General features: G+C 40.6%; 1 protein-coding gene across 17 annotated transcripts in view; it reads right to left on the bottom strand.

Moving 5' to 3' along the window:
* Positions 1-2951: 2951 nt before the first annotated feature.
* Positions 2952-24689, bottom strand: part of PDE1B (phosphodiesterase 1B) — a 493290-nt gene continuing 471552 nt past the window's right edge. For 13 of the 17 annotated variants that reach the window (XM_068267291.1, XM_068267286.1, XM_068267290.1 and 10 more), the window contains 5 exons: positions 18896-18977; positions 18598-18721; positions 16537-16673; positions 13650-13718; positions 10703-11375 (listed from right to left, as the gene is read on the bottom strand). In XM_068267291.1, the coding sequence (XP_068123392.1) occupies positions 11356-11375; positions 13650-13718; positions 16537-16673; positions 18598-18721; positions 18896-18977 (432 nt within the window). In that variant the 3' untranslated portion in view covers positions 10703-11355. Of the gene's footprint in view, positions 3280-9198; positions 10270-10702; positions 11376-13612; positions 13719-16536; positions 16674-18597; positions 18722-18895; positions 18978-24689 lie in introns of those variants that run through there. The other 4 variants (XR_011026081.1, XR_011026080.1, XR_011026082.1 and 1 more) reach the window with 4 other exon arrangements.

The following is a 24689-nucleotide window of genomic DNA, read 5'->3' as shown; positions in this document are numbered from 1 at the left end:
ACCGCCTAATGCTGATTAGCTGGGAACGCACTCTCGCCGGAGCATGTGTCCCTGGCTGTAAACAGAGTGGGGCAATCAGCCTGCCAGCTGCAATTGGAGCTGGCAGGCTGTAATATAGGAAAAAAAACCACAAGAAACATATGTACAGCGCTGCAGTCTAGTGTAGCGCTGTATAGAGAAAAGCCCTGTCACTTAATTGTCCTCTGGGGTGGCTCGCAATCTAATCCCATACATAGGCTGATGCCTGTGTGTGCATCATGTAGTGTGTGTATCGCAGTCTAACACTAATTAAGTGGGGGAAGGGGGAATAAAATAAATAGGTTTATTTAAAAAAAAATTAATAAAAAAAACAACAACTAAAGATCGCAGCCACAATCAGAGACGACCAAAAGAAAGTTCTATTAGTGAGAAGAAAAGGAGGTAAAATTCATTTTGGTGCTAAGCTGTATGACAGAGCAATGAATCGTTGATGTGTCGAAGTGCTGAATTGTAAAAAATGGCCTGGTCACTAGGGGGTTTAAACCACTGGTCCTCAAGAAGTTAAGGGGGAACTGTAGTGAAAATAACATAATGAATAACACTGCTTATTTATTTATAAATTATATAGTCAGTGTTTGCCCTTTGTAAAATCTTTCCTCACCCTGACTTACATTCTGACATTTATCACAAGTGATGATGACATCTTATTCCTGGCAGGTGATCTCTGCAGAATATTTGTTTACAGAGTTCTGAAGCCAGGACAATAGATATAGCTGGTCTCCCAGAATGCTCTGTGGGACAGAATTCCGTATATCTAAACAGCTTAGGCTAAACATTACTGGGAGGGCGGAGCTACATTCAACATACAGCAATATATAGATATAGGAAGTGTTTCTGATGTTAAAACTAGGGGAAATTACCGTAAAAGTGGGTATCCCGAATAATATACTGCATTCCACTATATATCACTACAGTGCCTCTTTAAGTTACTATTGAATGAATGGTAACATAATGCACCACATTTACAGCTGTAGGCATGGACTCTTAGACAGTCTGTTCCATTATGACTCCTGCGGTTCTACATACATTATAACACCTACGTCCAGTGCTAAGCAGAGGCATGTTGTAGCCCAAAGCCTACCGTATCATACGTAACGTTAGTGATGATCATCATCTGCTAATCCAGCGTGGCTGGATAGTGTAAGGTTAAGGGCTCTGCCTCTGACACAGGAGACCAGGATTCAAATCTGGGATCTGCCTGTTCAGTAAGCCAGCACCTATTCAGTAGGAGACCTTAGGCAAGTCTTCCTAACACTGCTACTGCCTATAGAGCTGGTCCTAGTGGCTGCAGCTCTGGTGCTCGGAGTCCGCCAGGAGAAAAGCGCGATATAAATGTTATTTGTCTTGTCTAATTACGATTATGCAAAGTTTCGAGTACATTTTCACAATTACAGCTACACCTAATTACGATTTGGACATTCAACTAATTTTGTGTAAACCATTTGTAATTTCGCATAATTTTCAAGAAGACTTCAGTGGTTAATAGCAAAGCCCACATATTTGCCATCTTCACCAAAATTGCTACATAGGTTACGAAGACAGATGTGAACATGGCAAAAACTTTTTTCAAAAAGACCTTGTAGTTTTTGAGAAAAATCAATTTGCAAAGGAATTTTTTTTTTTAAATTTTGCCTACTATTTCCCTTTAACATACGTAGCAATTTTGGTGATGATAGCATGCACGTGGGCTCTAATATTAAGCCCTAAATTTGGCTTGAAATTACGCAAAAATTACACAAAATAGCAAAATTATAGTTCCTGATTATATTTACAAACAAAATTAATTATGATTTTACCCAAAATCTGCATTACAATTTTGCATCATAATTACGAATTACGATGCAAAATGACGATTATGCGAAATCTGTGCTCATCCCTACGTACCATTCCCCTCATTCCTTGAACCCACTCTGTATGACTGCCTAGAATACTTTGGCGTCGATTCATCATTGTCTTTGCCATAGCTTTTTCCAGTTTGTTAAATTACCGAATTCGAAGTTTATCGATTTCTAGTTGTATTCATCAAAGTTTTCCGCACTCAGTATGAATTCGATAACAATGCGGTAACCAATCAGTAACGTGTCGATATTTCCATTTTACAGCGGTAATTTAACACAAGGCCATAAGATTCCCGTGGAAATGTGGGTAAAAAGGCAGTCCTTTGAACACTACATGCCATAGTAACATTCCGAATAGGGCTTAACACCTGGACCAGGATTCTGGAAGTGGTTTGAGACAATCCAACAATTTTGCAAGCTACGGCTTGATAGGAGCCTTTTCTGAAAAAAATGTAGTGCAGCTAGCAATTTAGTTAACCCTGGCACTGCCTGTGTTCTCTTGCAAGATGATTCAAGAGAAATGCCGATGTCCTGGTATAGCAAATAAATCCATTCTCTTGCAAATTGATGTAGTTCTAGACCTTATTCTTGCACTTCTGCGCCTTTGAATCACTCTCAGCTGATACCTAACCACTTCAAATGGCTCCATCTTCTCTGTGAGCAATGATCTGACAAGTATAACAACAGAGCAGTGAAGGAGATAACTAATCCTAAATTTAACGCTAAACCACGCCCACTTTCATTTTCATGAATTGCACTTTCTTCCGTTTTACCGCATCATTACTGAATGATTACTGAATGCTCGCTAACAGCTGTAGATAACTTTGATGAATCCTAAAATCAACTTATCGAGTTCTGTATTTTACCGAACTGTCGGTAATTGATTCGATAAGTCTTGATGAATTGAGGCCATCACCTGGTAGAAAGCCAAAGATTTCCTTAAAGGTATTGACAGAAGTTGATATTTCTGTTTTAATGAAACTGCATGAGATATTTATGTAAAAACAATTAAACAACTAAATTGCATGGCTAAAAGCAAAGCAATTAAGTATAGAATTAAATACTAAAGGAGGACAGAAGACAGAAATACTATACAATACTATTTCTCTACTATTTATGTCATTTGTATGTCATGTGAATGCACACATGGCTACGGTATTGCACAAGGTGAAATATTTGTAACTCTTTCCACTCTAAAGTGCTCTGCAGTTGGGTGAAAAATATATTCTTTAGTGAAACACAGCATGGAGAAGCATAAATAGTTTCAGCCCCCACTCCTGATATATACAGTCTTTCGCAATTCTGTTAATCCAGTCTTGTGATTCGCACGCCTCTGCCAGGCTATACACGAGCCGATGACACAACTATTTCTTATTGCACATTTTTGTCCCCTGCTTGCTCTCTGGAAAATAAATGAGATGTGTGATGGAGCCGGTTAATTGTCCAGAAAATTTTCAAGTGTGCCAGTCACAAGAATGCAAGCTGAATTACAAATCTTATATCACATAAAACATGCATATGAATGCATTTCAAATATATATTTACTGTATCTGTTGGCTTAGACTTCTGCTTTCATACATCTTTTTACACTGAACCTTCTGCTTCCCCACACATAATGAGCTAAACCCATATTAATAGTGACACAAGAGATAGCTGTAGTTCCCATAACTATACATTCAACCGTTGCCTAGACACAGAGACTACCTGATAAACAGGTCTGCCTCTGCTTATCAGGAAGTCTCCGTAACCAGGCAGCAGCTTAGTGTTTCAACATAGGAATCCCAGTTATGGTTAGGAAACAAATTCTTATTTCACTAATCTGATTTTAATTCATTAAGTGTGGGAAAGCGACATGAGTACTTTAATATATAAATATATACATTACATTACATTATCTATATAGATAGAAAGTCTATGAATTGAACATGTAAAACTTTTTGTCTTGAAGATCAAACATGCAAAAACATGTCTTTCCATTGAATAACCCAATTTCCGACTCTCCTTTTAGAATTATGAGATATATTTGTTTGCATCCCACTGAAAATAACCCCAGTGTTACTACACTGATATATTAAAGGCGTACTATAGCAGTTTTTACAAAAAGACAAGAAAAAAAAATCAGTATATATTATGAGATAATTTTTGTCCTAATAGTTGGAAGATTCATTTTCCATTGATCCTTTTACTTTTCAGATAAAATACAAACTATCAGGACTTCAAATTACACCCTCGCTACTGTATGAAAATATATAGATGAGATATATTACCGGTATTGCAGAACTGTTACCCTACTCCAAAGGTCATGGCTCTGATGCCTTAAATGTCGCTCATGAGTTTTCTCATGTTATCTACAGAACACTCAATATCCAGGAAGTAAAGCAAGTATTTAGGTGAGGATAGTAATAAAAAACGCTAGCTAATGTGCGATAACTTACTTATAGTACAGTACTTGTGGTGGTTGCTAGATGCTGCAAAGGTATTATATAACACAGGGAAAATGTACTGCAAGAAAACTCCCAAAAACAGATAAATCCAGTAAGAATTGGCTTCCTTCCTCTGCAGACTCTCACAACAAAGCCAGTGATAGGCTGTAACACTAGCAGATCAATCCACTTCCTGTCTGGGGCAGAAGTGGTGTGACAAGGCAGGCAAGAGACAGTGAGCAAGTTTATAGTCAAAATTAAAAGTCCTCATGCACACCTAAGTGATATTTCAGCACAGACACCACTGTGAAAAACTTCTTTCCTTAATCTAAGTTATATATTAAGGAACTTTCTGTCCTGCATTTTTAAACCACAAATCCTGACAAAAAAAAGTTAAATAAAACCCAAACTTTTTTTGGTGATCCATTGTTATTCTTAACTTTGCCGAAAAAAGGCCTAGCTGAAGGAGGTGACTTTCCATTTTAACTTGAGGTCTGTTTTCATGTAAGAAGTTATTTTGTATGGTACATGTAAACCAATTTACCTTGCATATTGGCTTAAAACTTATTTATCTATATTGGGTTGGATGGAGGAGAGTTTGATACTCTTACTGGGTCTTCACAGTTGTTTGGAAGCCCATCAGAAAGATTCCAACTTCAGCTTGGCTGTCACTTGCTAAAAGATCAACTGTAAGTCTTGGGTCTCCAGTCTTTGCGTATTCACACATTCCTGTGGAGATCCACTAGAGGGCAGCCAGATACTGTACCCGGTGCCTTCTAAAGAATTCTCCAGAAATAATAGACCAGTCACTGAAGATGTTGACAATTGCATTTTCTACAGCTTGACTTTTTAGTTACACTGAAGCAATACTACAGAATTTGGTACATAAAATCTTTGTGCACCGGATACAAGCAGACTAAATAACCGGTATTGTGGTTTAAGGATTCCCTGATTCCTCTAACCTATCCCCGCCTAAAACAAACCTTAACCCCTTTCTAACCAATTGCTCCTTTTGATTAACCTAGCCTAATGGTGGTGGCCACACACCATACAATTTTTTAAATATCTGTTCAATGTAAGAATTGCAATCAATTTTTCTAACCGATTGTAACATTTCAGAAATATGACCAATGTACCACACACATGTGTTCAATTTTTCCCCAATTAAAATGGCTAGGGTGTGTATATTAATAAATTGACAATCTAACACACACCATACAATCTTTAAAAAAAATTGAAGAGAAATATCTGGCATTCCGGATCGATATAAATCGAAAAAAAAAACGGGAAATCCGATCGGATTTTTCAGTCGAATGAAAAGAAAGCTTTCGATTCTTTCGGAAGATACGATCGTTTTTATCTAATTGCTGTAAAATTGGATCATTTTATTGTATCGTGTGTGGCCACCTTAAAACTCACCTAAGTTTAATCTTTTCTGTAACACAAACTTTTTGCAAGAGCCAAATGATATCCTTTTAATTGAACCCTAATAACAACAACCCCATTGGTTGAACTGCTATTAACCCCAGGTCAGTAAAATATTATTGTCTACTCCTTACACCGATCTCACATAAAGCTTACCTATTGTGACTTTCCTAACCCACAGCACTGTTGATACATTTTGGGAAAGAGACTCTGTCTCCCAATACAGCCGGTGAAGGAATCCTGCTTTAGTTCAACCACACCAGAAAACAAGTTCTTAGGGCTCTTTCACACTAGAGGCTGCGGTAGAAAAGGCTGAAAGTCAGCCTTTTGCTTAACGCCAATACATAGCGTTTTCAAAGCATTTTCAAAGCCTTTTGAAAGAGTTTTACAGCTCATATGAAAACGTCCTTTTTTTTTTCTTCTATAAAAATAAGTGAACAAGTCAGCTGTAAAACGCTTTGAAAACGCTTTGAAAACGCTGAAGTTGGCGTTCTCCATTGACTATCATTGAAACGCCAACAGCCAACTTCGGCTGTAAACAGCCCTGAAAAAGCTCCTGGGAGCGTTGAAACGCAACGCTCCAAAACGCCGAGTTAGATGTGAAAGGTAAAATGAAAGTCTATGGACTTTCTTTTACCTAGCAAAACGCCAACTTCGGCCGTGGCGTTAAAACGCCGAAAAATCCCTCTGGTGTGAAAGGGCCCTTAGTAAAATTCTTCATAGTTTCATTATTTAGAAACACAGCAGATGAAATATCACCTCTCATACCAGAAATATATATTTCATTACTATGCACGTGTTTTGTCAACTGATAAACAACTTATAAGCTAGATAATTTGAGCCTAATTCACACCCAATTGTGTTATGAAACAAGGTAGTGTATTCACTAACCTACAGTAATACTGCCATGCACAGAGAGCACGCAGCAATTTTACCAGTTCTACTAACTTGTGTTTCCCAGGTAATACTTGCGTTCCCAGAGTACTGGATGTGCTACACAAGCAGCAAGGTGCACAGTACCCTGGCAATGTACATGTTAGATAACACGGGTCACACTAATAGCACAACGCATGTAAAATTGCCATACACGATCTGTGCATGAAAGCTTTACCATAGGTTTGTGAGTACATCCAATGATACCTTACTTTATCATTGTCAGTGTTTGCTTGTTTCTCCTGTTTCTCATCTATTAATAACTATTATTTTGTTTGAACATTCTAAGAGCCATTTTTTTCAGTTTTGCAAACAATCCTTTATGTGTCTCAACAAACCATGTGGCAGAGTTTCAAAGTAAAATTCAAAGTAAAATTAGTTACTGTGAAATTGTACTTCTGTTCAAAAAAATTTCCTATGACATATTATAGTGGTATACAAGTCATTTTGTAATTTGATGTTATTATTAATCATCATTTCAAATCATTTTGCGGCCTGCATTGCATGTCGTAAAGGGCATGAATGCTCAAGCAGCACTATTTTTCAAGTGTCAGTGTTTTGAGGGAAATACAGGCAGCCTAAAAATTGCCCCATGAACGCTCCTCTTACTGAACACGTAATTAGCAGCAGACTGTATTACAATTCTGGAGGAGCATCACCTGTGTCAATCAGAAAACTGGCACACCCATTACTCATTCTAGTGCAGGAAGGTTAAGCTGTGCATATGGGTGTGTCTGCAGGTGCAACCGAGGTACTGCATTTGAAAAACAAAAATCCCTTGTGGTATAGATTAGAACTGGGGAGTAGTGTTGGGTGAACACCTGGATGTTCGGGTTCGGGAACGTTCGCCAAACATGGCCGCGATGTTCGGCATGTTCGGGCCGAACCCCGAACTCCCCGAACATCCCGCTTTTGGGGGCCCTATGGGGTCGCAGGCATAAGGGGGGAGCATGCCCCGATCACGGGGGGGGTCGGAAATTCCCCCCACCCCCTCCGCTAGCGCTCCCCCCTCTGCCCACTTCCCCATACAAAAGTTTGACGAAAGTATAATAGTACCGGTGGTGGTGGCTGGCTGCTGCAGTGGCTGGCTGGCACTATGAAGTGACTGAGGAGGAGGAGTCGGAGTAGGACGCGTTGAGGGAGGCCGGGCAGCGGGCGGTTCAGCGGTAGTACCCTTTTGGTACTTCCGCCCTTTCTCTGACCTCACGTCCTCTGCATACGAGGGTACGCGTCACGCGTACCCTCGTATGCGTCATCACGCAGAGGACGTGAGGTCAGAGAAAGGGCGGAAGTACCACAAGGGTACTACCGCTGAACCGCCCGCTGCCCGGCCTCCCTCAACGCGTCCTACTCCGACTCCTCCTCCTCAGTCACTTCATAGTGCCAGCCAGCCACTGCAGCAGCCAGCCACCACCACCAATACTATTTTACTTTCGTCAAACTTTTGTATGGGGAAGCGGGCAGAGGGGGGAGCGCTAGCGGAGGGGGTGGGGGGAATTTCCGACCCCCCCCGCAATCGGGGCATGCTCCCCCCTTATGCCTGCGACCCCATAGGGGGGCCCTGTTCGGCCGGGCATTCAGCAGTTCGGGCGAACCCGAACAGTTTGGCCGAACACCACCAGGTGTTCGGCTAAACTCGAACATCACCCGAACAGGGTGATGTTCTGCAGAACCCGAACAGTGGCGAACACTGTTCGCCCAACACTACTGGGGAGATTGTTTTTGAATCAACAAAATTGAAATTTCAGTTTAAGATAACGTTGTCACTGTCTGGCTACAGTTGTGAAAGTAGCAGCCTGGGTTGTGGAGTCCAATAGCAATTACACAAACTGCTATGGCTCTACGTTCAATCTTCAGTTTTAAAGTCTTCATGTTTGCATCTTAAAAAAACTCAACTAGTGGTTCAGGTGTTTTTTCAACCCATCTGCTTAGCTTCCCTCTGTTTCCTCCACTGCTTTGACTGTGTAGTATTTTTCATTTGAAAGGTCCACCCTCTAGCATCCTCTCATAAAGTGGGGCATCTCCATGGCTAACAGAGAAAGGCATCATAGAACAGCTGGATGAGAGGGTGCTGGGCCACAGGCTTGAGAAGTGGCCTGCAGAGTACACAGAGAGTAGCTATGTGAACAGACTGAAAAGATGCCTGGACAGTACACTGATTTTTTTTAACCTAAAGATGTCTGCATATTTAGTTAGAGGTTTTTAAGAAAAACTGTCAGGTTCTCTCTAGTTATCCCTATGCTGAATACTTTCTAATGCATCTAATTTGATTTTCATCCACCGTAATAATCAGCTGCTTGTTCACACACTGATGAAAAGATTCAAATGTCATGTTAGGCTCATTACGGTGTTTAATAGAAGCTGTCTACCTGATAACCTGTCAAATTTAGAGTCTATTGCAGTTGTGCATCTGTTACGCACATTATGCTATATAGTTAAAATTAATATTGATCATAACCATACTTTTTTAGCCATAAACTCAGCAAAACAATTTCAACATCGTCAGCCCCCCCCCCCCCCCCCCCCCCCCCATTGCTCCATCCATCACAAAAGTAGACAGACACCTCAGACACTAGTTACTTCCAAAAATTAAAAGAAGTCTAAGAAGTAGGCCATTCCATCTAATGCTAAAGCCACGGTGGCCAATCTCAATGGAGGAGGCCAGCCAATGTGGCCAATCCATCTCAATGGAGGAAGCTAGCCACTGTGGCCATTCTCAATAGAAGAGGCCAGCCACTGTGACCAATTTCAATCTCAATAGAGGAATCTGGCCACTGTGGCCAATCTTAATAGAGGAGGCCAACCACTGTGGCCAGTCTCAATGGATGAGGCCAGCCACTGTGGCCAATCTCAACAGAGGAGGCCAGCCACTGTGGCCAATCGCAATGTGGCCAGCACTGAAATGCATAGCACCATGCTGCGACACATGAACACTCAGTCACCTATGGATTCTTACTACTTCTGGGATAGGTGGGGGTGGGAGAAGCAGAGCTACGTTCACATTTTATGCACGAAGTTGGGTTTTACTATCAAATAAATATCACTGAGACTTACACAATCTATTTGACTCTAATCTTCCATTCCTCATTGTCATGTGACTGCCGCAAAATCTGTAAAACAGCTGCTGGTGTGGCAGCTCCCTGAAATCTTTAACCTGAGATGTGATGTTTAAGCACAAACCCAAAGCATGAATGGAAAAGTAATTGCTAAAAAGAATATATGGGCATTCTGTAACCACTGAGGCGGAGATGGTTCATACAGTACCAGGCTCTGTAAAAGAAACTGAACCATTTTTGTGTTTGCACTAAGGTGCTGGTAAAAGATGATGAAGAGACAGTTGTTTGAGTCAGACTATGTACAGAACACTTCAAAACAAGGCACAGAAATACAACATCAAAACCCATGACAAAGACAGGACAAAACATACAAGAAATTCTTGTTAATCCATCACAGGGAATGAAGTACATACAATGATCAACAGGTGCTTGGCTTGGAAATTCACTTTAGGGGACGATCAGTGGAGTAGTGCTCTGCACACTCTCAGAAGGTAGGGTGTGCCGAGGACTGCCGATCTTCTCCATAGATCCTTGATGTCCTCCTGCTTGGCGGGTCTTAGAGGAAGAAACGAGATTATGTTTTGCACATCTGAAATCAGCTGGAGAGAATGTGCATGTAGCAGTGTGTAAAAAGGAGGAGTCTATTTACAATGTGCTGGGTAAAAATGTGTTAAGCAGCAATATTAAGTCAAAAAATCCAATACATAGCATTCACCTATTTAAACTATTGTAAGTACTAACATGCTTTGGTCCCTTCTGATTAGCTAGATTACAATGAAGTGGAAGGGATGGTCCCCGTGGTTCTTCTAAACCAGTCACTGGTCTGATCTCTTTACTCTTCCAGGTGGCTCAGGAACAGTGAGTCTCAAACCATTCACTGGTAGGTGGCTTCCATATGGACAGATGTCATTACTATGTAACCCATACATAGATGTTGGTGGACCCTGAGGACTGATTTGAGGACCACTGTTCTCAACAGAGTCTTGGGTGAATGTGTCTATTTGTAACTTTTTTATTTGGTGGAAATTGTTCTTAGTTTCGTTATATTGCATTTTCCAAAGTTACAAAATGACAAGTACTGTAGTCCAAGTTGCGTCTTGTTACCTTTCTGAGATGAGACCAAGAGCCAGAGTTCTGTATCCCGTTCTTCATGTCACTGTGCATAAGTCAAGAGTTTTTTTGCATCACTCTGGAAAAACAAGAACTAAATCATGCAGAGCCTTGGGAAAGTGGTGAAATGTTATCAATAAAAAAAATGTAAATGACTGTACATTGGTGACTGTGTGTACAGCAAAAATTAAATTTAAAAAGTGCCCTAAATCTAGGAGACACACAAAAAGGGAAAAAATTGCTCTGTTTTATACACTCAGCAGAGCAAAGGCAGTTCATATGGTAGTATCTAAATGATCCACAAACAAGAGAGACAGACCCACAAAGCAGAGACAGGTGGACAGAGAAAAAGAGCTGTGCAATGATCTGTGGGTCAGCCCACACAGTGTCACACACAAGGAATTCTGAGGATAGTCAAGTTCCCTGAATGCCAGATGATCTGTGCGTGCCAAGTGACCTGCGACTTCAGATCCAATCTCTTTATTCCCTGGGCCCTAGTCCTTCTGTTCTGCAGGGAGGGGATCTGGACCTCTATGCGGATGGAGTAGTGCCTGGTGAGAAAAGAAAGAGGCGTGCATAAGAATAACAAAACCTAGAACACTTTCAGAAGATTTAGACAACAGGTTATGTGTCATGTGGTAATCCAATGTGTCCTGACTGTGGGCTGTATTCCCATATGTCCTGATAATGGATTGTATTTCCATATATCCTGACTGTGGGCTGTATTCCCATATGTCCTGACTGTGGGGCTGTATTCCCATATGTCCTGATTATGGGCTATATTTCATTATGTCCTGACTGTGGCCTATATTCCCATATGTCCTCACTATGGCCATATGTCCCATATGTCCTGACTGTGACCTATATTCCAATATATACTGCCTGTGGGCTGTATTCCCATATGTCCTCACTGTGGCCCACATTCCCATATATCCTGACTCTGGCCTATATTCCCATTTGTCTTCACTGTGGGCTGTATTCCCATATATTCTCACTGTGGGCTGTATTCCCGTATGTCCTGATTGTGGGCTATATTCCATTATGTCCTGACTGTGGCCTATATTCCCATATGTACTACATGTGGGCTGTATTCCCATATGTCCTCACGGTGGCCTATATTTCCTTATGTCCTAACTGTGGCCCATATTACCATATGTCCTGATTGTGAGCTGTATTCCCATATGTCCTGACTGTGGGCTGTATTCCCATATGTCCTGATTGTGGGCTGTATTCCCATATGTCCTGACTGACCTGACTGACTTGATGCAAACTGTGTGCAGCTCAGAACCAGGCCAAAGTCACCAGAAAGTTCCAATAATTAAAATGTTAAACCTTTATACAATTTGTACAATGGTTGTGCTCTAATAAAACCTTTTGAAACTAAGAATTACTAACATCATGTTGATAGTAATGATTAAAAAACTCAGTTCTGTTCTCAGAGATGTTTGATCATTTTTATCTATAAAATACCTTTACAGCATTTAACAAAAGAAAAGGTACTAAAAAAAGTAATAGCAATCTTCAGATAACTAAGGTGCAAAAGGCAAAAAGATTTAGGAGGAGATACATTTATTGAATCAATGACATGAAAGCATAACAAGACAATTTTAAGAGAAATAATAACAAGAAGTTAAACCTGATAACACCACACAAAAACACAAACGCAGAATATACAAATAAGAAACAAAAATAAGAAACTTAAAAAACAGACTATTTACACTCAAAAACATAGCAGAAACAAGATAAAATGAAACAGCAACACAGCCTTGTCTAACTGTCTGTAAAATCACAAATATCCCTCCATTGTTCATCTGCAGAACATAGGAAAATACAAGCACATCAAAAGATACAATCTTCTACCTGTTTGTCCCTCTTCCGAATGCTTTCCCTGCCTTCTGCCTAATGCAGACATTTCTTATTAATGTGGAAAAGTCCTTTTGACCACTAAAATGATTTGTGAAATTTGCCTACCCACCCCTGGAAGGGATAGTTAATGAGTTGCAAATAACTGTAACTTGATGCACAATTATGCAAATGCTGTATGCAAATGTGTGCAGCTTCAAAATGGGCTGACCAATCAAATCCCACCAAGGTGGACTTTAGAAGTATTTACATCTCATTGACCATCCATAATCACCAGTAGTCATGTATCCTCACTGAGGGCTTTAGTCACATGGTCCTAATTGTGAGCGGTATTTGTTTTCCATGAGTTCTGCTACACAACCAACACTACACTATAATAGTACAATAATACCACTTGTAAAGTGCTTTTCTCCTATAGTTGTTTTTTTATTGTGCCAAGAATATAGCACGTGTACTGTGGCCCCCAGATCTCCCTTACTGCCCCCGCCAGTGATAAGCCTGGCAGATCAACTCAGCTGAGTAGTAAGCTATAAAGGCAACATTAGCGAGTATTTCAGCCTATATCATCATTGCAGTAAAAAGCCAAAGTGCAGATCAATTTGCTTCAAGCGGAAATAGATGTTGACTGTGAATTAGGGTCATAACTAAAAATCATGGGCCTCCCAGCAAAATTTGAATGGACCCCTCCCCCCCTACATTCACGGTGACTGATTTTCATTCTCTCTTTTGGCTAATGAAAGAAGCATAAAACAGAAGATATCATAAGATCTTTCTAACTGCTCTCACTAAATGATAATGTAGCACAGAGCTCCACTGCCCCTCTGCTACAATACTGGACGCAATGCAGCATCACTAACAATTTCTAAGCCTAAAGCCCGAATAGTGCTACCTGCCTGTCCTGGCCTCCCTCTCTCTGCTTCCCTACCTGGTCTCCATGGAAACTGTGCACTAGTCCAGGTTACCATTTTCCTCTGTGCTATTCTCTTCCTCACAGGGGGAAAGTTCATCCACAGATGTTTGGTTTGTGATTCCTAAAAATAGAGTAGAATTGATCATTAAGCTTTTTTTAAATTGTATTTTATTTTTTTATTTTTAATGAAAAGGAGTAAGTAACAAAGTGATCAATAAAAAGGTTTAATTCAAAATCAAATTTGAAAATAATACTTATTAGGCCCTCCAAAGGTTAACTATAGTTTGTTTTTGTTTATTTTTGTTTATTTTTTGTTTTTTAGTAAGGATTTAAAATTAGTCCCTGAGAATAAAGCAAGCATAAAGTACATTACAGCATTGTAATAGGTATTATAATAATAATAATAAGTGATAGTTATATTGAATGTAAACAAGTATAACAGGAGACATATAAACAACAACAACACAAAAGGTTCTATTTTTAAACATTAAAGATTTTGCATTTCCAGTGCACAAACTGCACAGCTGCCTACTGATAATGATAATGACTTTGCTAGTTGCACGTTGTTGTGCATTTATGTGCACATAGTGGTGAAGACTCTTCAGTTCTATGAAGACTGTAGGTTTTTCCAATAAACGCATGCCCTCCTTGTTCAATGGTCTGTCAGCCCAGCCATGGCTAGTGCTACCATTCATGGCTGTTTTTATTCAGGAGATGGGACGAATACAAACTAAATTAAGAAAATGGAATGGAGAGAGAGACACAGTACCTGGCACCAAATGTAGCAGGGCAGACACACCGGCGATGGGAACCAGAGCGTGCACGTCCAGAACGCAGTTTGAAATCCAATATGGTAGAAAGTAGAGGAGGAGGCACCGCTTCTTTAAAAATCCCTTTATTCCGGTGGGGGAAAATGCAGGTACATAGCAGTGGGGGTAACCCCCACTGCTATGTACCTGCATTTTCCCCCACCGGAATAAAGGGATTTTTAAAGAAGCGGTGCCTCCTCCTCTACTTTCTACCTTATTAAATTAAGAAAATATTCTGAGCAGAAACCCATATTGTCACCAAGCCCAGGTTCTGTCCCCACTTCCTGGTGATCTTAGGCCACCTAGCAGTGGCACCTCCAATTACAAAAGGCCTTACTGATGTATTTTTTTAACTAGATATGTTTAAATCATATTATGATTATATGGCCCAAGAATGCCTTCAGAATATTTTGTTATGCATTGAAGATTTATATTATACAAAGTTGCATGCAGATATTTGAGAGCACAGCCTTCCACTTAAATGATTATAGGGGCAGTCCTCATTTTCTTTTACTCTTCAGGTCCCCATTCCTTCAACACCACTGTAACAGCAGTAAGATTCTACAACATGACCACCCTGTCACACTGGTAAGAGGTACTATGATGTGAAGGTAAGAACGTGGCTTCACTTGAAAGACCTACTACCCAGGCTAGACAGACAACAACAGAGGACTACGGCCCTTAGCATGCACAACACAGTGACGCAGAGGTTGAAGAGATCTGCAAGGTAAGGAAGAAAACAATGTCCTGCAAGGTTCATCAACCACACCTCCCCAAACTTGGTACCAGGCTGCTGGTGCCAGACTCCTGCAGGTACACCACTAGTGCTCATCAAGTAGCTAAAGGAAAGTGGCAGCAGACAACTGGCTGCATCAATTGCTTGTATTTTGAGGCAACAGGTGAATACACAATGTTTTGGGCATGACCATTCCTCACCTGTACATTTGAGGAAGGGCCACCCTATGTATCCACCTGTTTGCTCCAAATACAAGCAACTGCTGTAGCCAGTTGTTTGCCCTTCTCTGTCTCCTTTCCTTTGGAAAGAAGAAAAATACCCTGGACCAGAAGTAGCCTTCATATAGGGGTAAATATGTGTTTTTCCCCTAAATACTGTTTGGTGTTGTTTTTTATGCATGGAAATACACTTTAATTATTAGAATTGCAGGCTTGGGCATTATTCAAGGGTATTAGTACCATTATCATCAATGAAAGAAAGAGTAAAGGTACAGAAGATGTGTGAACCCTATAAAATGAATGGCAATAGTTCTACAAACATGACAGTTTGACCACTGCCTATTACCAAATGATGTTCTTATGCTAGTAACACCTACCTTGAATGTGTGAAGAGAGTATAATCTAACAGTATGCAATGCACTAAATAGTGTGAACATCTCTTCATAAGTTATGGTGGCTGGAGGTGTACAAACTACCCAGCAAGCTCATGGCGAAGCAGAACTCTTTGGAGTGTGTAAGGGGCTACAATGGTCCAAAAAGTCCTATTACTAAAATGCTATGGAAAACAAAAGTTTGCTTTCTTAAAACAGAAAGTATTTGTGATCATTCAGATTGGAGTGAGCTCTGAAATGTCTCCAAGTGCATCACTGCTGAAATATGCAAATCAACCATTGTTGTCCTTGGAAGCTAAACACACCTTCAGATCCACTGGAATGCAGCTAATTTACTTATTAATTATTTCACTTACTTATTTATCAACTCAGCCATAAGGAGAGCTAATTCAAAAGATAGACATATATTCATAGATAAATACTAATACCAGTTGTAGTGCCAGAAAAGTACTGCACGCTGCGCAATTAGTGAATTCTGCAGTACATTGGTAACGTGAGTGTTGCTATGGTAACTTGCTTAATGGGCGTTACGATAGTAATGTTTGCATTAGCCATGGGTCACGCTTATTGTGCAATCCACGGTACTCTACTGGAGTTAGTACCTACCTACAATATTACTGCCAATTCATGCATCAAGCCCATGGATGAATAAATCATATGTAAATAAGTAAGGTGAGGTGATTCATGAGAATGGTTTTGTAAATCAATCCTTTTGTGTGGTATGTGTACTGAGATGTCATTGTAGTTAGTGTGTGACCTCTCACATAATCATATGTTTACTCACCACTTGCTGCTCTCTCCTTCCACTTCTGCTTGTTCTCCTGGATATACTTGGTCCATGTTGATCGGAAGCTGTTTAGGTCAGCATTGATGTCACCCAGTTCAGATTGCTCATCTAGGGAAGGCTGTCTCCATTGAGAGCTGCAGGATTAGAAAAACATTGCTCACTCCAAAACTAAAGAAACATTTAACTGTATTCAAAACATACACATATCAGGGTTAAAAAATGAAAGGACATTGAGCTTGCACACATGTGTAGTTTAGTCAGCACACTACTTATCATCAAATAGCTTTCTTCACCCAAGCAAGCTTTCTGAGAAGGTGGGCCTGTGTGACAAAGCTAATAGTCATTCAGATTAGAAGGTACTGCAGACTGACCACCAAGGTTCATGATGTGCATACATTTCAGAGTGTGCCAGTGCCACCTCTTCTCACAGCTTCCTCTAGTAAGCAATAGAAAGAATGTCATCTTATAGCATGCTTTCTTGTTTTATTTACTGCTTATACTTCCCTGGGCTGATTTACTAAGTTAAAGAACTGCAGTTTGCTTGGTGAGGCCAATATTGCCAGGCTGTATGTGAATGCATCCTGCTCACCAACGATGCAGACTTCATATGCAGAAACTGCATACATATGTGGCTTTTTGCCAAAGCTCCATTGTAATAAATACGGGAAACAGGTGAAAGCATTTACGTTTCTGTATTCACCAGCAAACATGCACTTGAACAAGCTTCGGGATGATAGAGTAGCCTCTGGTCCATGGATCTCTTACCGATGTGTTGGGTCCACTGTACACACACTCACCTGAGGTGGTCTTTAGCAGCTGCCTTGGCCAAGTTTACTCTACAATGTGTACAGACCTTAAAGTGAACCAGAGACGAAGCATCCTCATGTATTTTACCATATATATCAGTGGGGACATTAGAGAAAACACCTACCCTGCTCTCTGTTTCATCCTTTACTGCTCAGCATGCCTGTTATCAGCCCTGATAAAATCCTCAACTGAGCATTCAGTCTGGCTTTGCTCAGGAATCATTATAGCTGAGTCATTATAGCAGAGGCAGAAGGGGGCAGGCTTGGACTTGAACAGACATCAGAGAAGATGACAGAAGAGACAGACTCAGCTATAATGATTCCTTAGCAAACACAGACTGAATGCTCAGTCAGGAATTTTATCAGGGCTGTTAACAAGCATGCTGAGCAGTAAAGGATGAAACAGAGAGCAGGGTATGTGTTTTCTCTAATGTCCCCACTGATATATATGGTAAAATACATGAGGGTGCTTCGTCTCTGGTTCACTTTAAGTCCTTCCTAGACACTGCCCTCTGGCCTATCTAAGGCCCCGTAGATTGGCAGCGGGACCACTGGGATAACACAAGAGCTGCAGTGCATTCTGCGTGTTTAACCTGGAAATGAGGCATACTTTTGTTGTAAAGTACACCTCACTGTATGGTCACATCTTAGCAGTACCATGCGGTGCGACCTTTCCGGACCATTGCAGTGCGATTGCAGAACAATCACACCACAATGGATTGTGTCAAGTGCAAAACAGGCATGACTTTAACAAAGGCATTGATTGATCAGTGTTAATGAAAATAAAAGGTTCAGCCAGATAGACTGGACACAGCTATGGTCAGAACCATCACAGTTCGTATTATTGATTTATAGCATATCTGAATTTGATTCTTTTATAAATCAATTTTTAAAGCAGCACTGGACCTGGAGACTGTGAGGGAAACGGTTTAAAGAGCACTAAAATAGTGTTGTTTTTTTCCACTTCTCCCTATGACTGTAGTACATTTTGCTTAATTATAAGCTGCATTTTTGTTACTTAGTTTATGGTATTATGCATAACATGCCGTATTACATATAAGCCCAGTGGAGCAGGAATCTATATTTCTACTGTGTTAACTCGTCTCCTGCAGTAAATGCCAGCACTTTCAGTTGTTCTTTCACCTTTCTGCACCTTAATAGCCCATTAACTGTCTTAAATGCTGTTTTTCCACCAGCATGAATCCATCTTAAGTCACAATTACATTTTATAACGTATAAGACCTGGACTGACCTGGACTGGTTGACAGGAGGAGCTGGCTTAGTTTTGCTGCCCTCTTCTACTAATGGAAGAACAATCTTTTCAGCCACATCAGTCAGCACTGAAAACGTGGGGTCAACAATGAAGTCGATGAAGCCTGCAAAGAAGCAGATGACAAATCACTGAAGCACTGATGTGTGAGGAATCAAAAGATGACCTTGTTGACCTTATCATTGCTCAAGGACATCTTTCAGAACAAGTTTTGTTCATATCTTTTGATTTCTAATGGAAACTTCTAGCATCCTTTAGGTTAAGGAGGATTATAACCTACCTATTTGAGACTGAGCTACCAAGGTGGCCTTGCGGTCACAAAGTGGAGAGAAGGGCAGCCCCATTTCAGCTTCTTTGTCACCCTGAAAGAAGTACAAAAATAACAGAGTTAAAAGAAGAACTCATTCTTATACATGGCGTTTTGAGTTTATATCAAGTTTGTGCTCTAGGAGCATGTTAGTAAAATAAAATGTCATATGATTTATTCAACTAATAATGATACAAAATAGTGTCAACCGTTATACTTGTATTTTGAATGTATAATATTGTTCATAGTGACACCTCACAGAAAAGAATGATAGGAACTGCTCAAACTATTTCAGCTCAGCTGCATCGAGGTCAGATTTTACTGAGAATTCCTAATGTGTTGGTGGCACAGCTCTAAACTGTAGGCCAAAGGAACTATAAGCCAAATCCTTGAAAGGTACAAAATCTCAAAGAATCTGGGTAGAGCACCAGGCCCCCTTATTCAATTTACTTTTTCTCTTAAGTTTTCTCCTTGGACATAATTTTTTTATCTTCTGATGAACCAGTTGTTGAACTGGTGACAGTATATCTGCGGCCCTTGAGACTTTATGTTAGCTCCAGGGTCGTAGGTATATGTACTCCACTGTGATCCCATCGCTGCCCTTTAACCACTTGAGGACCCAGCCTTTACCCCCCCTTAAGGACCAGCATGTTTTTTTATGATCTGTGCTGGGTGGGCTCTGCAGCCCCCAGCACAGATCAGGTTGCAGGCAGAGCGATCAGATCGCCCCCCTTTCCCCCCCCCCCCCCCCTATGGAGATGATGTGCAGGGAGGTCTGATCGCTCCTGCCTGCCTCGTTGTTGCGGGGGGGGGCACCTCAAAGCCCCCCTCCACGGAGAAATTCCCCCCCTCCCTCTCCTCCCTCTCACCCCTGGTGATCGGGGCTGCACAGGACGCTATCCGTCCTGTGCAGCCTGTGACAGGCTGTCATCTGTCACATGGCGGCGATCCCCAGCCGCTGATTAGCCGGGGATCGCCGATCTGCCTTGCGGAGCTGCTGTAGCAGCAGCGCCGTTCAATGTAAACAAAGGTGACAAATGTCTCCTGCATTTACATTTAGTCTGCAAGCCGCGATTAGCGGCTCGCAGGCTATTCATGGAGACCCGCTCGGTGATCTAACAGGAAACGGCCGCTCACATGAGTGGCCTTTCCTGATTAATTAGGGAGGCACCTGGCAATGCAGATGTGCGTCACTGGTCCTCCAGCTTCCACTTTGCCGCCGCACGGTATGAGTGTGCGGTCGGCAAGTGGTTAAGACACTGATCGGTGAATGGGAACAAGTGTTCCCAAAGCCAACCAAAGTGCCTGTAACGAATGACATCAGCGAGTAAAAACACATACACACCACTTCACACATATACAGTACACAGGAACAAAGTGTAAGGGACATCCTGTGGTCAAAAAGTAAAATTATACCTACACATATTTTAATAAATAAAAAAAAAAACATTAGTTATTAACCGTCCCCCCCATAGTTACCAAAATAAAAAAAAACGTGTAAAAAAAAGTGACAGCATTTAAAAAACATAAGTAGCTACCTTAGGGACTCAACATTTTTAATATGTCGGTCATGAGGGTATGTTGCTCCTTTTTTAAATAAGGGCTTGCAATTAGTCATATAGTATAAAGAAACACAAAAAGGAAATAATATACCTTTATTTTCAAATATAATATTGTCACCATACTTTTTTTCCCCTATTATTTCCTATTACTAGGGACAACATTTAAATGTAATAACTGTGACAAATGGGCAAATAAAATGGTTGAGTGTTTTTTTTTTATAATGTTTTATTTTAAACTATAATGACTGAAAACTGAAAAATAATGAATTTTTTTCATTTTTTTCCTATTATTCTCATTAAAATGCATACAAATATAATAATTATTTGCAAAAAGTACCAACAAAAGCGATAAGTAGTGATAAAGTTATTAGCAAACAAATAGGAGGAGCACTGGGATATGAAAACTGCTCTGGTTGGGCAACACAGCCTGTAGTGGTCAAGTAGTTAAAGTAACTATTTAGTACTCACAGCCTGTAGTGGTCAAGTAGTTAAAGTAACTATTTAGTACTCTGCAACTGAAAAAGTTACAAAAGGTAGGTGAAAAAAGTACAAACAACATTGTTATTAGGTAGAGTTTTATGGGAGAGGAGACAAAAATCTTGCTTCATCATGTGTCTTCACATTCCAATATTCTCAATAAAAAAATTGCCAACCCCATGTAGTTTTCAGTAATTCACATAATTCAAACAAAATCACAAATCTAGCAAATTCATGTAAGTGAAATATGTAAAAAAATAACAGAGGCATCCTGTCGGATCCTTAACAACCCCCGAGTCCTGACTGATCACAATGTTTTTTTTTCAACTCCTCCCTCCCAACCTATGGAAGCCACTCCTTTGTGCTCCAATAGTCGTCCCTCCGCCCCCCTTCATAGCAACAGAGTGCATGACTAGCTTCAACAGTATGGATGTGTCTGTAAAACATTGTTTCCCAAACTGGCGCCAAAGAGATAATTATCCTATGTGTGTACTTAGCATTAAGGATTCCCATAGAAGACCACATTTCCCATTTTTTTATTTTGAAATCTAACCAGTCTTTAAAGGATACCACAACTGAAATGTGACATAATGAGATAGACATGTGTATGTACAGTGCCTAGCACACAGATAACTATGCTGTGTTCCTTTTTTTCTTTCTCTGCCTGAAAGAGTTAAATATCAGGTATGTAAGTGACTGACTCAGTCCTGACTCAGACAGGAAGTGACTACAGTGTGACCCTCACTGATAAGAAATTCCCCTTTTTTACCTCTTTCTTGCTCTCAGAAGCCATTTTCTGCTAGGAAAGTGTTTTATAGTTGGAATTTCTTATCAGTGAGGGTCACACTGTAGTCACTTCCTGTCTGAGTCAGGACTGAGTCAGCCACTTACATACCTGATATTTAACTCTTTCAGGTAGAGAAAGAAAAAAAGGAACACAGCATAGTTATCTGTGTACTAGGCACTGTACATACCCATGTCTATCTCATTATGTCACATTTCAGTTGTGGTATCCTTTAAGGAAAGAACAAAGGGAATTGTCTTCATTATTTGCTTCTCTCTAGTGCCCAACTTCATAATTTCAGCAGTAGACTGAAGATAGTTTACAAAATGATGTTATGTTCAGTCAAATCATTGGGACGCCTATGTATATATCTAGGCACCGCTAGGGTTTTTTCTATGCATGCATATGTTTTGGTGACTGTATTTTGTTCCGTTTAATGTCATTCAGTGATGCTCATCCGGATTCTGGATACCCGAACTACCCGGATATCCGAACGTTTTTCTGGTATCCGACCTCGGATTCGGATTCCAGATAACTGGATAAATCCGGAATGCACTATCCGAGGGAACTCGGATACGTATTAGGTATCTGGAAATCCGACCAGATACCTAGTTCGAGTACTCAATCCGGATAGCGTTTCCACTGAGATGAGGTCCATGACGTCATTGAGCCAATCAGAGGGTTCTCAGCCGAAGCCCTACCAACCAATCACAGAGGGGAACCCTGGCCAGCCCCTCCTGTATATAAGGCGGGCGCCACGATGAGAATCTCATCCTTGCTTGTGACTACTCACTGAGAGACATCTCCAGTGGTGTTGGCTAAGCAACTGTTGTATTACACAACTGTTGTATTAAACCTAGCATTTTTGCTCCTAATAAACTCCTGTACTACACCACTATTTTATTGTTTTTTAGTTAGCTAGCCTGTATTTTGATTTTAGTCAGTGTGACAGTCAGACTCAGTGCTGCAGCGTCTAGGCTAGGCTAGGGCCTGCTGTGTGCACAGGCTAGGCCTGCTGCCAGCCTTAGCAACAGTATAGCTTGTAGGTTATTAGGGATTAGATTACTGTACTACTACTACTAGTCTTATATTGTGTGTAGTTAGTTGTTAGAGAGAGTACTACTACTGTGTTAGCTTCATGTACTACAGATAGTTACTGCAGTGCTACTGTTAGAGTCAGTCAGTGTGTGACAGATAGACAGTTAGTGTGTGCTCCTGTCACTCCATCAGTTGAAGTTCTACTACTACTAGTAATTCAGTACACTGCAGCTTTAACAGTTCATTGCTCGGCCATGCAACTTAGCACCCAAGTTAATATTACCTCCTTTCCTTCCCGCCAACAGAGCTTTATGTTGGTGGGATCTGATTGCTGCTGCAATTTTTTTTAAATTAATTTAAAAGGTATTTTTTTTTTAAATAGAATAACCGATTTTATTTGTATTTTTTCCCTCACCCCGAGATTCCACCATGTCAATCACTTCTCATAGGCATCAGCCTATGAGAAAGATTACAATGGATGCCACTCCTGGTGACAGCTAAGTGACAGAGCTGTCCCCTGTACAGTGCTGCACCAGATCGCAGTGCTATACAAATCAAAATACCATTTTTTGCGATTGTGGCTGGCAGGCTGATCAAGCTGGCAGGCTGATCATGGAGCCCCACTGTTTGTTTATGGGTGCTCACGCTTGTGCGAGCTCCCGTCAAATCTCGTGCATCGCGAGAAGATGCACCGATGAGAGACTGAGGAACAAATAAGCCACTCTGCAGCCGCCATCCTGCGTTAAGCGGTCGCAGAGTGGTTAAGTGTGGACACACACACCCACATACACACAAAATCTGTTTCAAGATGCTATATACTTATAAATAATTGCAATTGTACAAAACAGAATGCAAATATGTTAATTGCAACTGTACTGGCTTCTATCTTACAGTGAAGTGCCAGGAATTGGTAATTCCAAACTAATTGTGTAAAGTAAATTGAAATATACACTGAAATGCAAACATTATAATGGCAAATGTCCTGGCTACTTTACCAATGGGGTTGGGAGTCCAGCTGGCTAGAGTCACTGAATCCAAACTAATTATGTTGCATATGGTGTCAAGAAGCCACTTAACCAGTTTAGGCCACCTCCAGAACTACAGTTGGCATTGAAATGGTTGCATTTTTTTCTATAGAACGGCATATTTTTTAGGTATTGTGCATCTTTATAAATAAAGTTTATTAATAATAATAATAATAATAATAATAATAAAAGCACTAACATACTATGAAGTGCTACACTACATATAGGGGAGTCATTACAACATTAAACCAAGTTGCACAGGTACAGTACAGGGTTAGAAAATGTTATATGAAATGCGTACATGTAAAAAAAGAGCCACGATAATTTGGACGCCAGGGATAGCCGCTAGCAGAATTTTGGTAAAATTACTTATATTCTCCTACTGGGCAATGGGTTGTATGATAGTAGAATATTGGTTGTTTTTGCTGATATTTTACTATCATTAAACCTAGCCCTATTCTTACTTAAGCCCTCCCTCTATTGATGAGCCCACCCCTAACCCCTCCGCCATCCACAATATCCGTAAATATCTGTGCCGAGGGGAATCCATGCAGTAAGGTAAGAAAACCTCCCATGTCAATTCTGCACCGACAAAAAACAAAAAATTATCATGCCCAACCAGCAGCCAAATTATCCTCTGGGCACTGCTAAAGCCGCACTTAACATTGCGGTCCATGCAAAGGCCATTTTACTACAGGTTCACCGGCGCATGAGTTACCTGCTTCGTACAAAGTATTCAATTCATTTTGGCCAACGTTTCAAAGAATCCAATCCAGATTTGCTGGATTACTTAGACTCTCCCCTGTACTCCATTTTCAGTAAATCAAGGCCTTAATATATAAATTAGCATATGTTAGCTTGGGAAGTAATAAGTAAGCTGG

This window comes from Hyperolius riggenbachi, chromosome 2 (assembly GCF_040937935.1).
Source record: "Hyperolius riggenbachi isolate aHypRig1 chromosome 2, aHypRig1.pri, whole genome shotgun sequence".
Lineage (NCBI taxonomy): Eukaryota > Metazoa > Chordata > Amphibia > Anura > Hyperoliidae > Hyperolius > Hyperolius riggenbachi.
The sequence above is the reverse complement of the archived record's forward strand: the minus strand, read 5'-3'. Positions and strand labels throughout refer to the sequence as shown.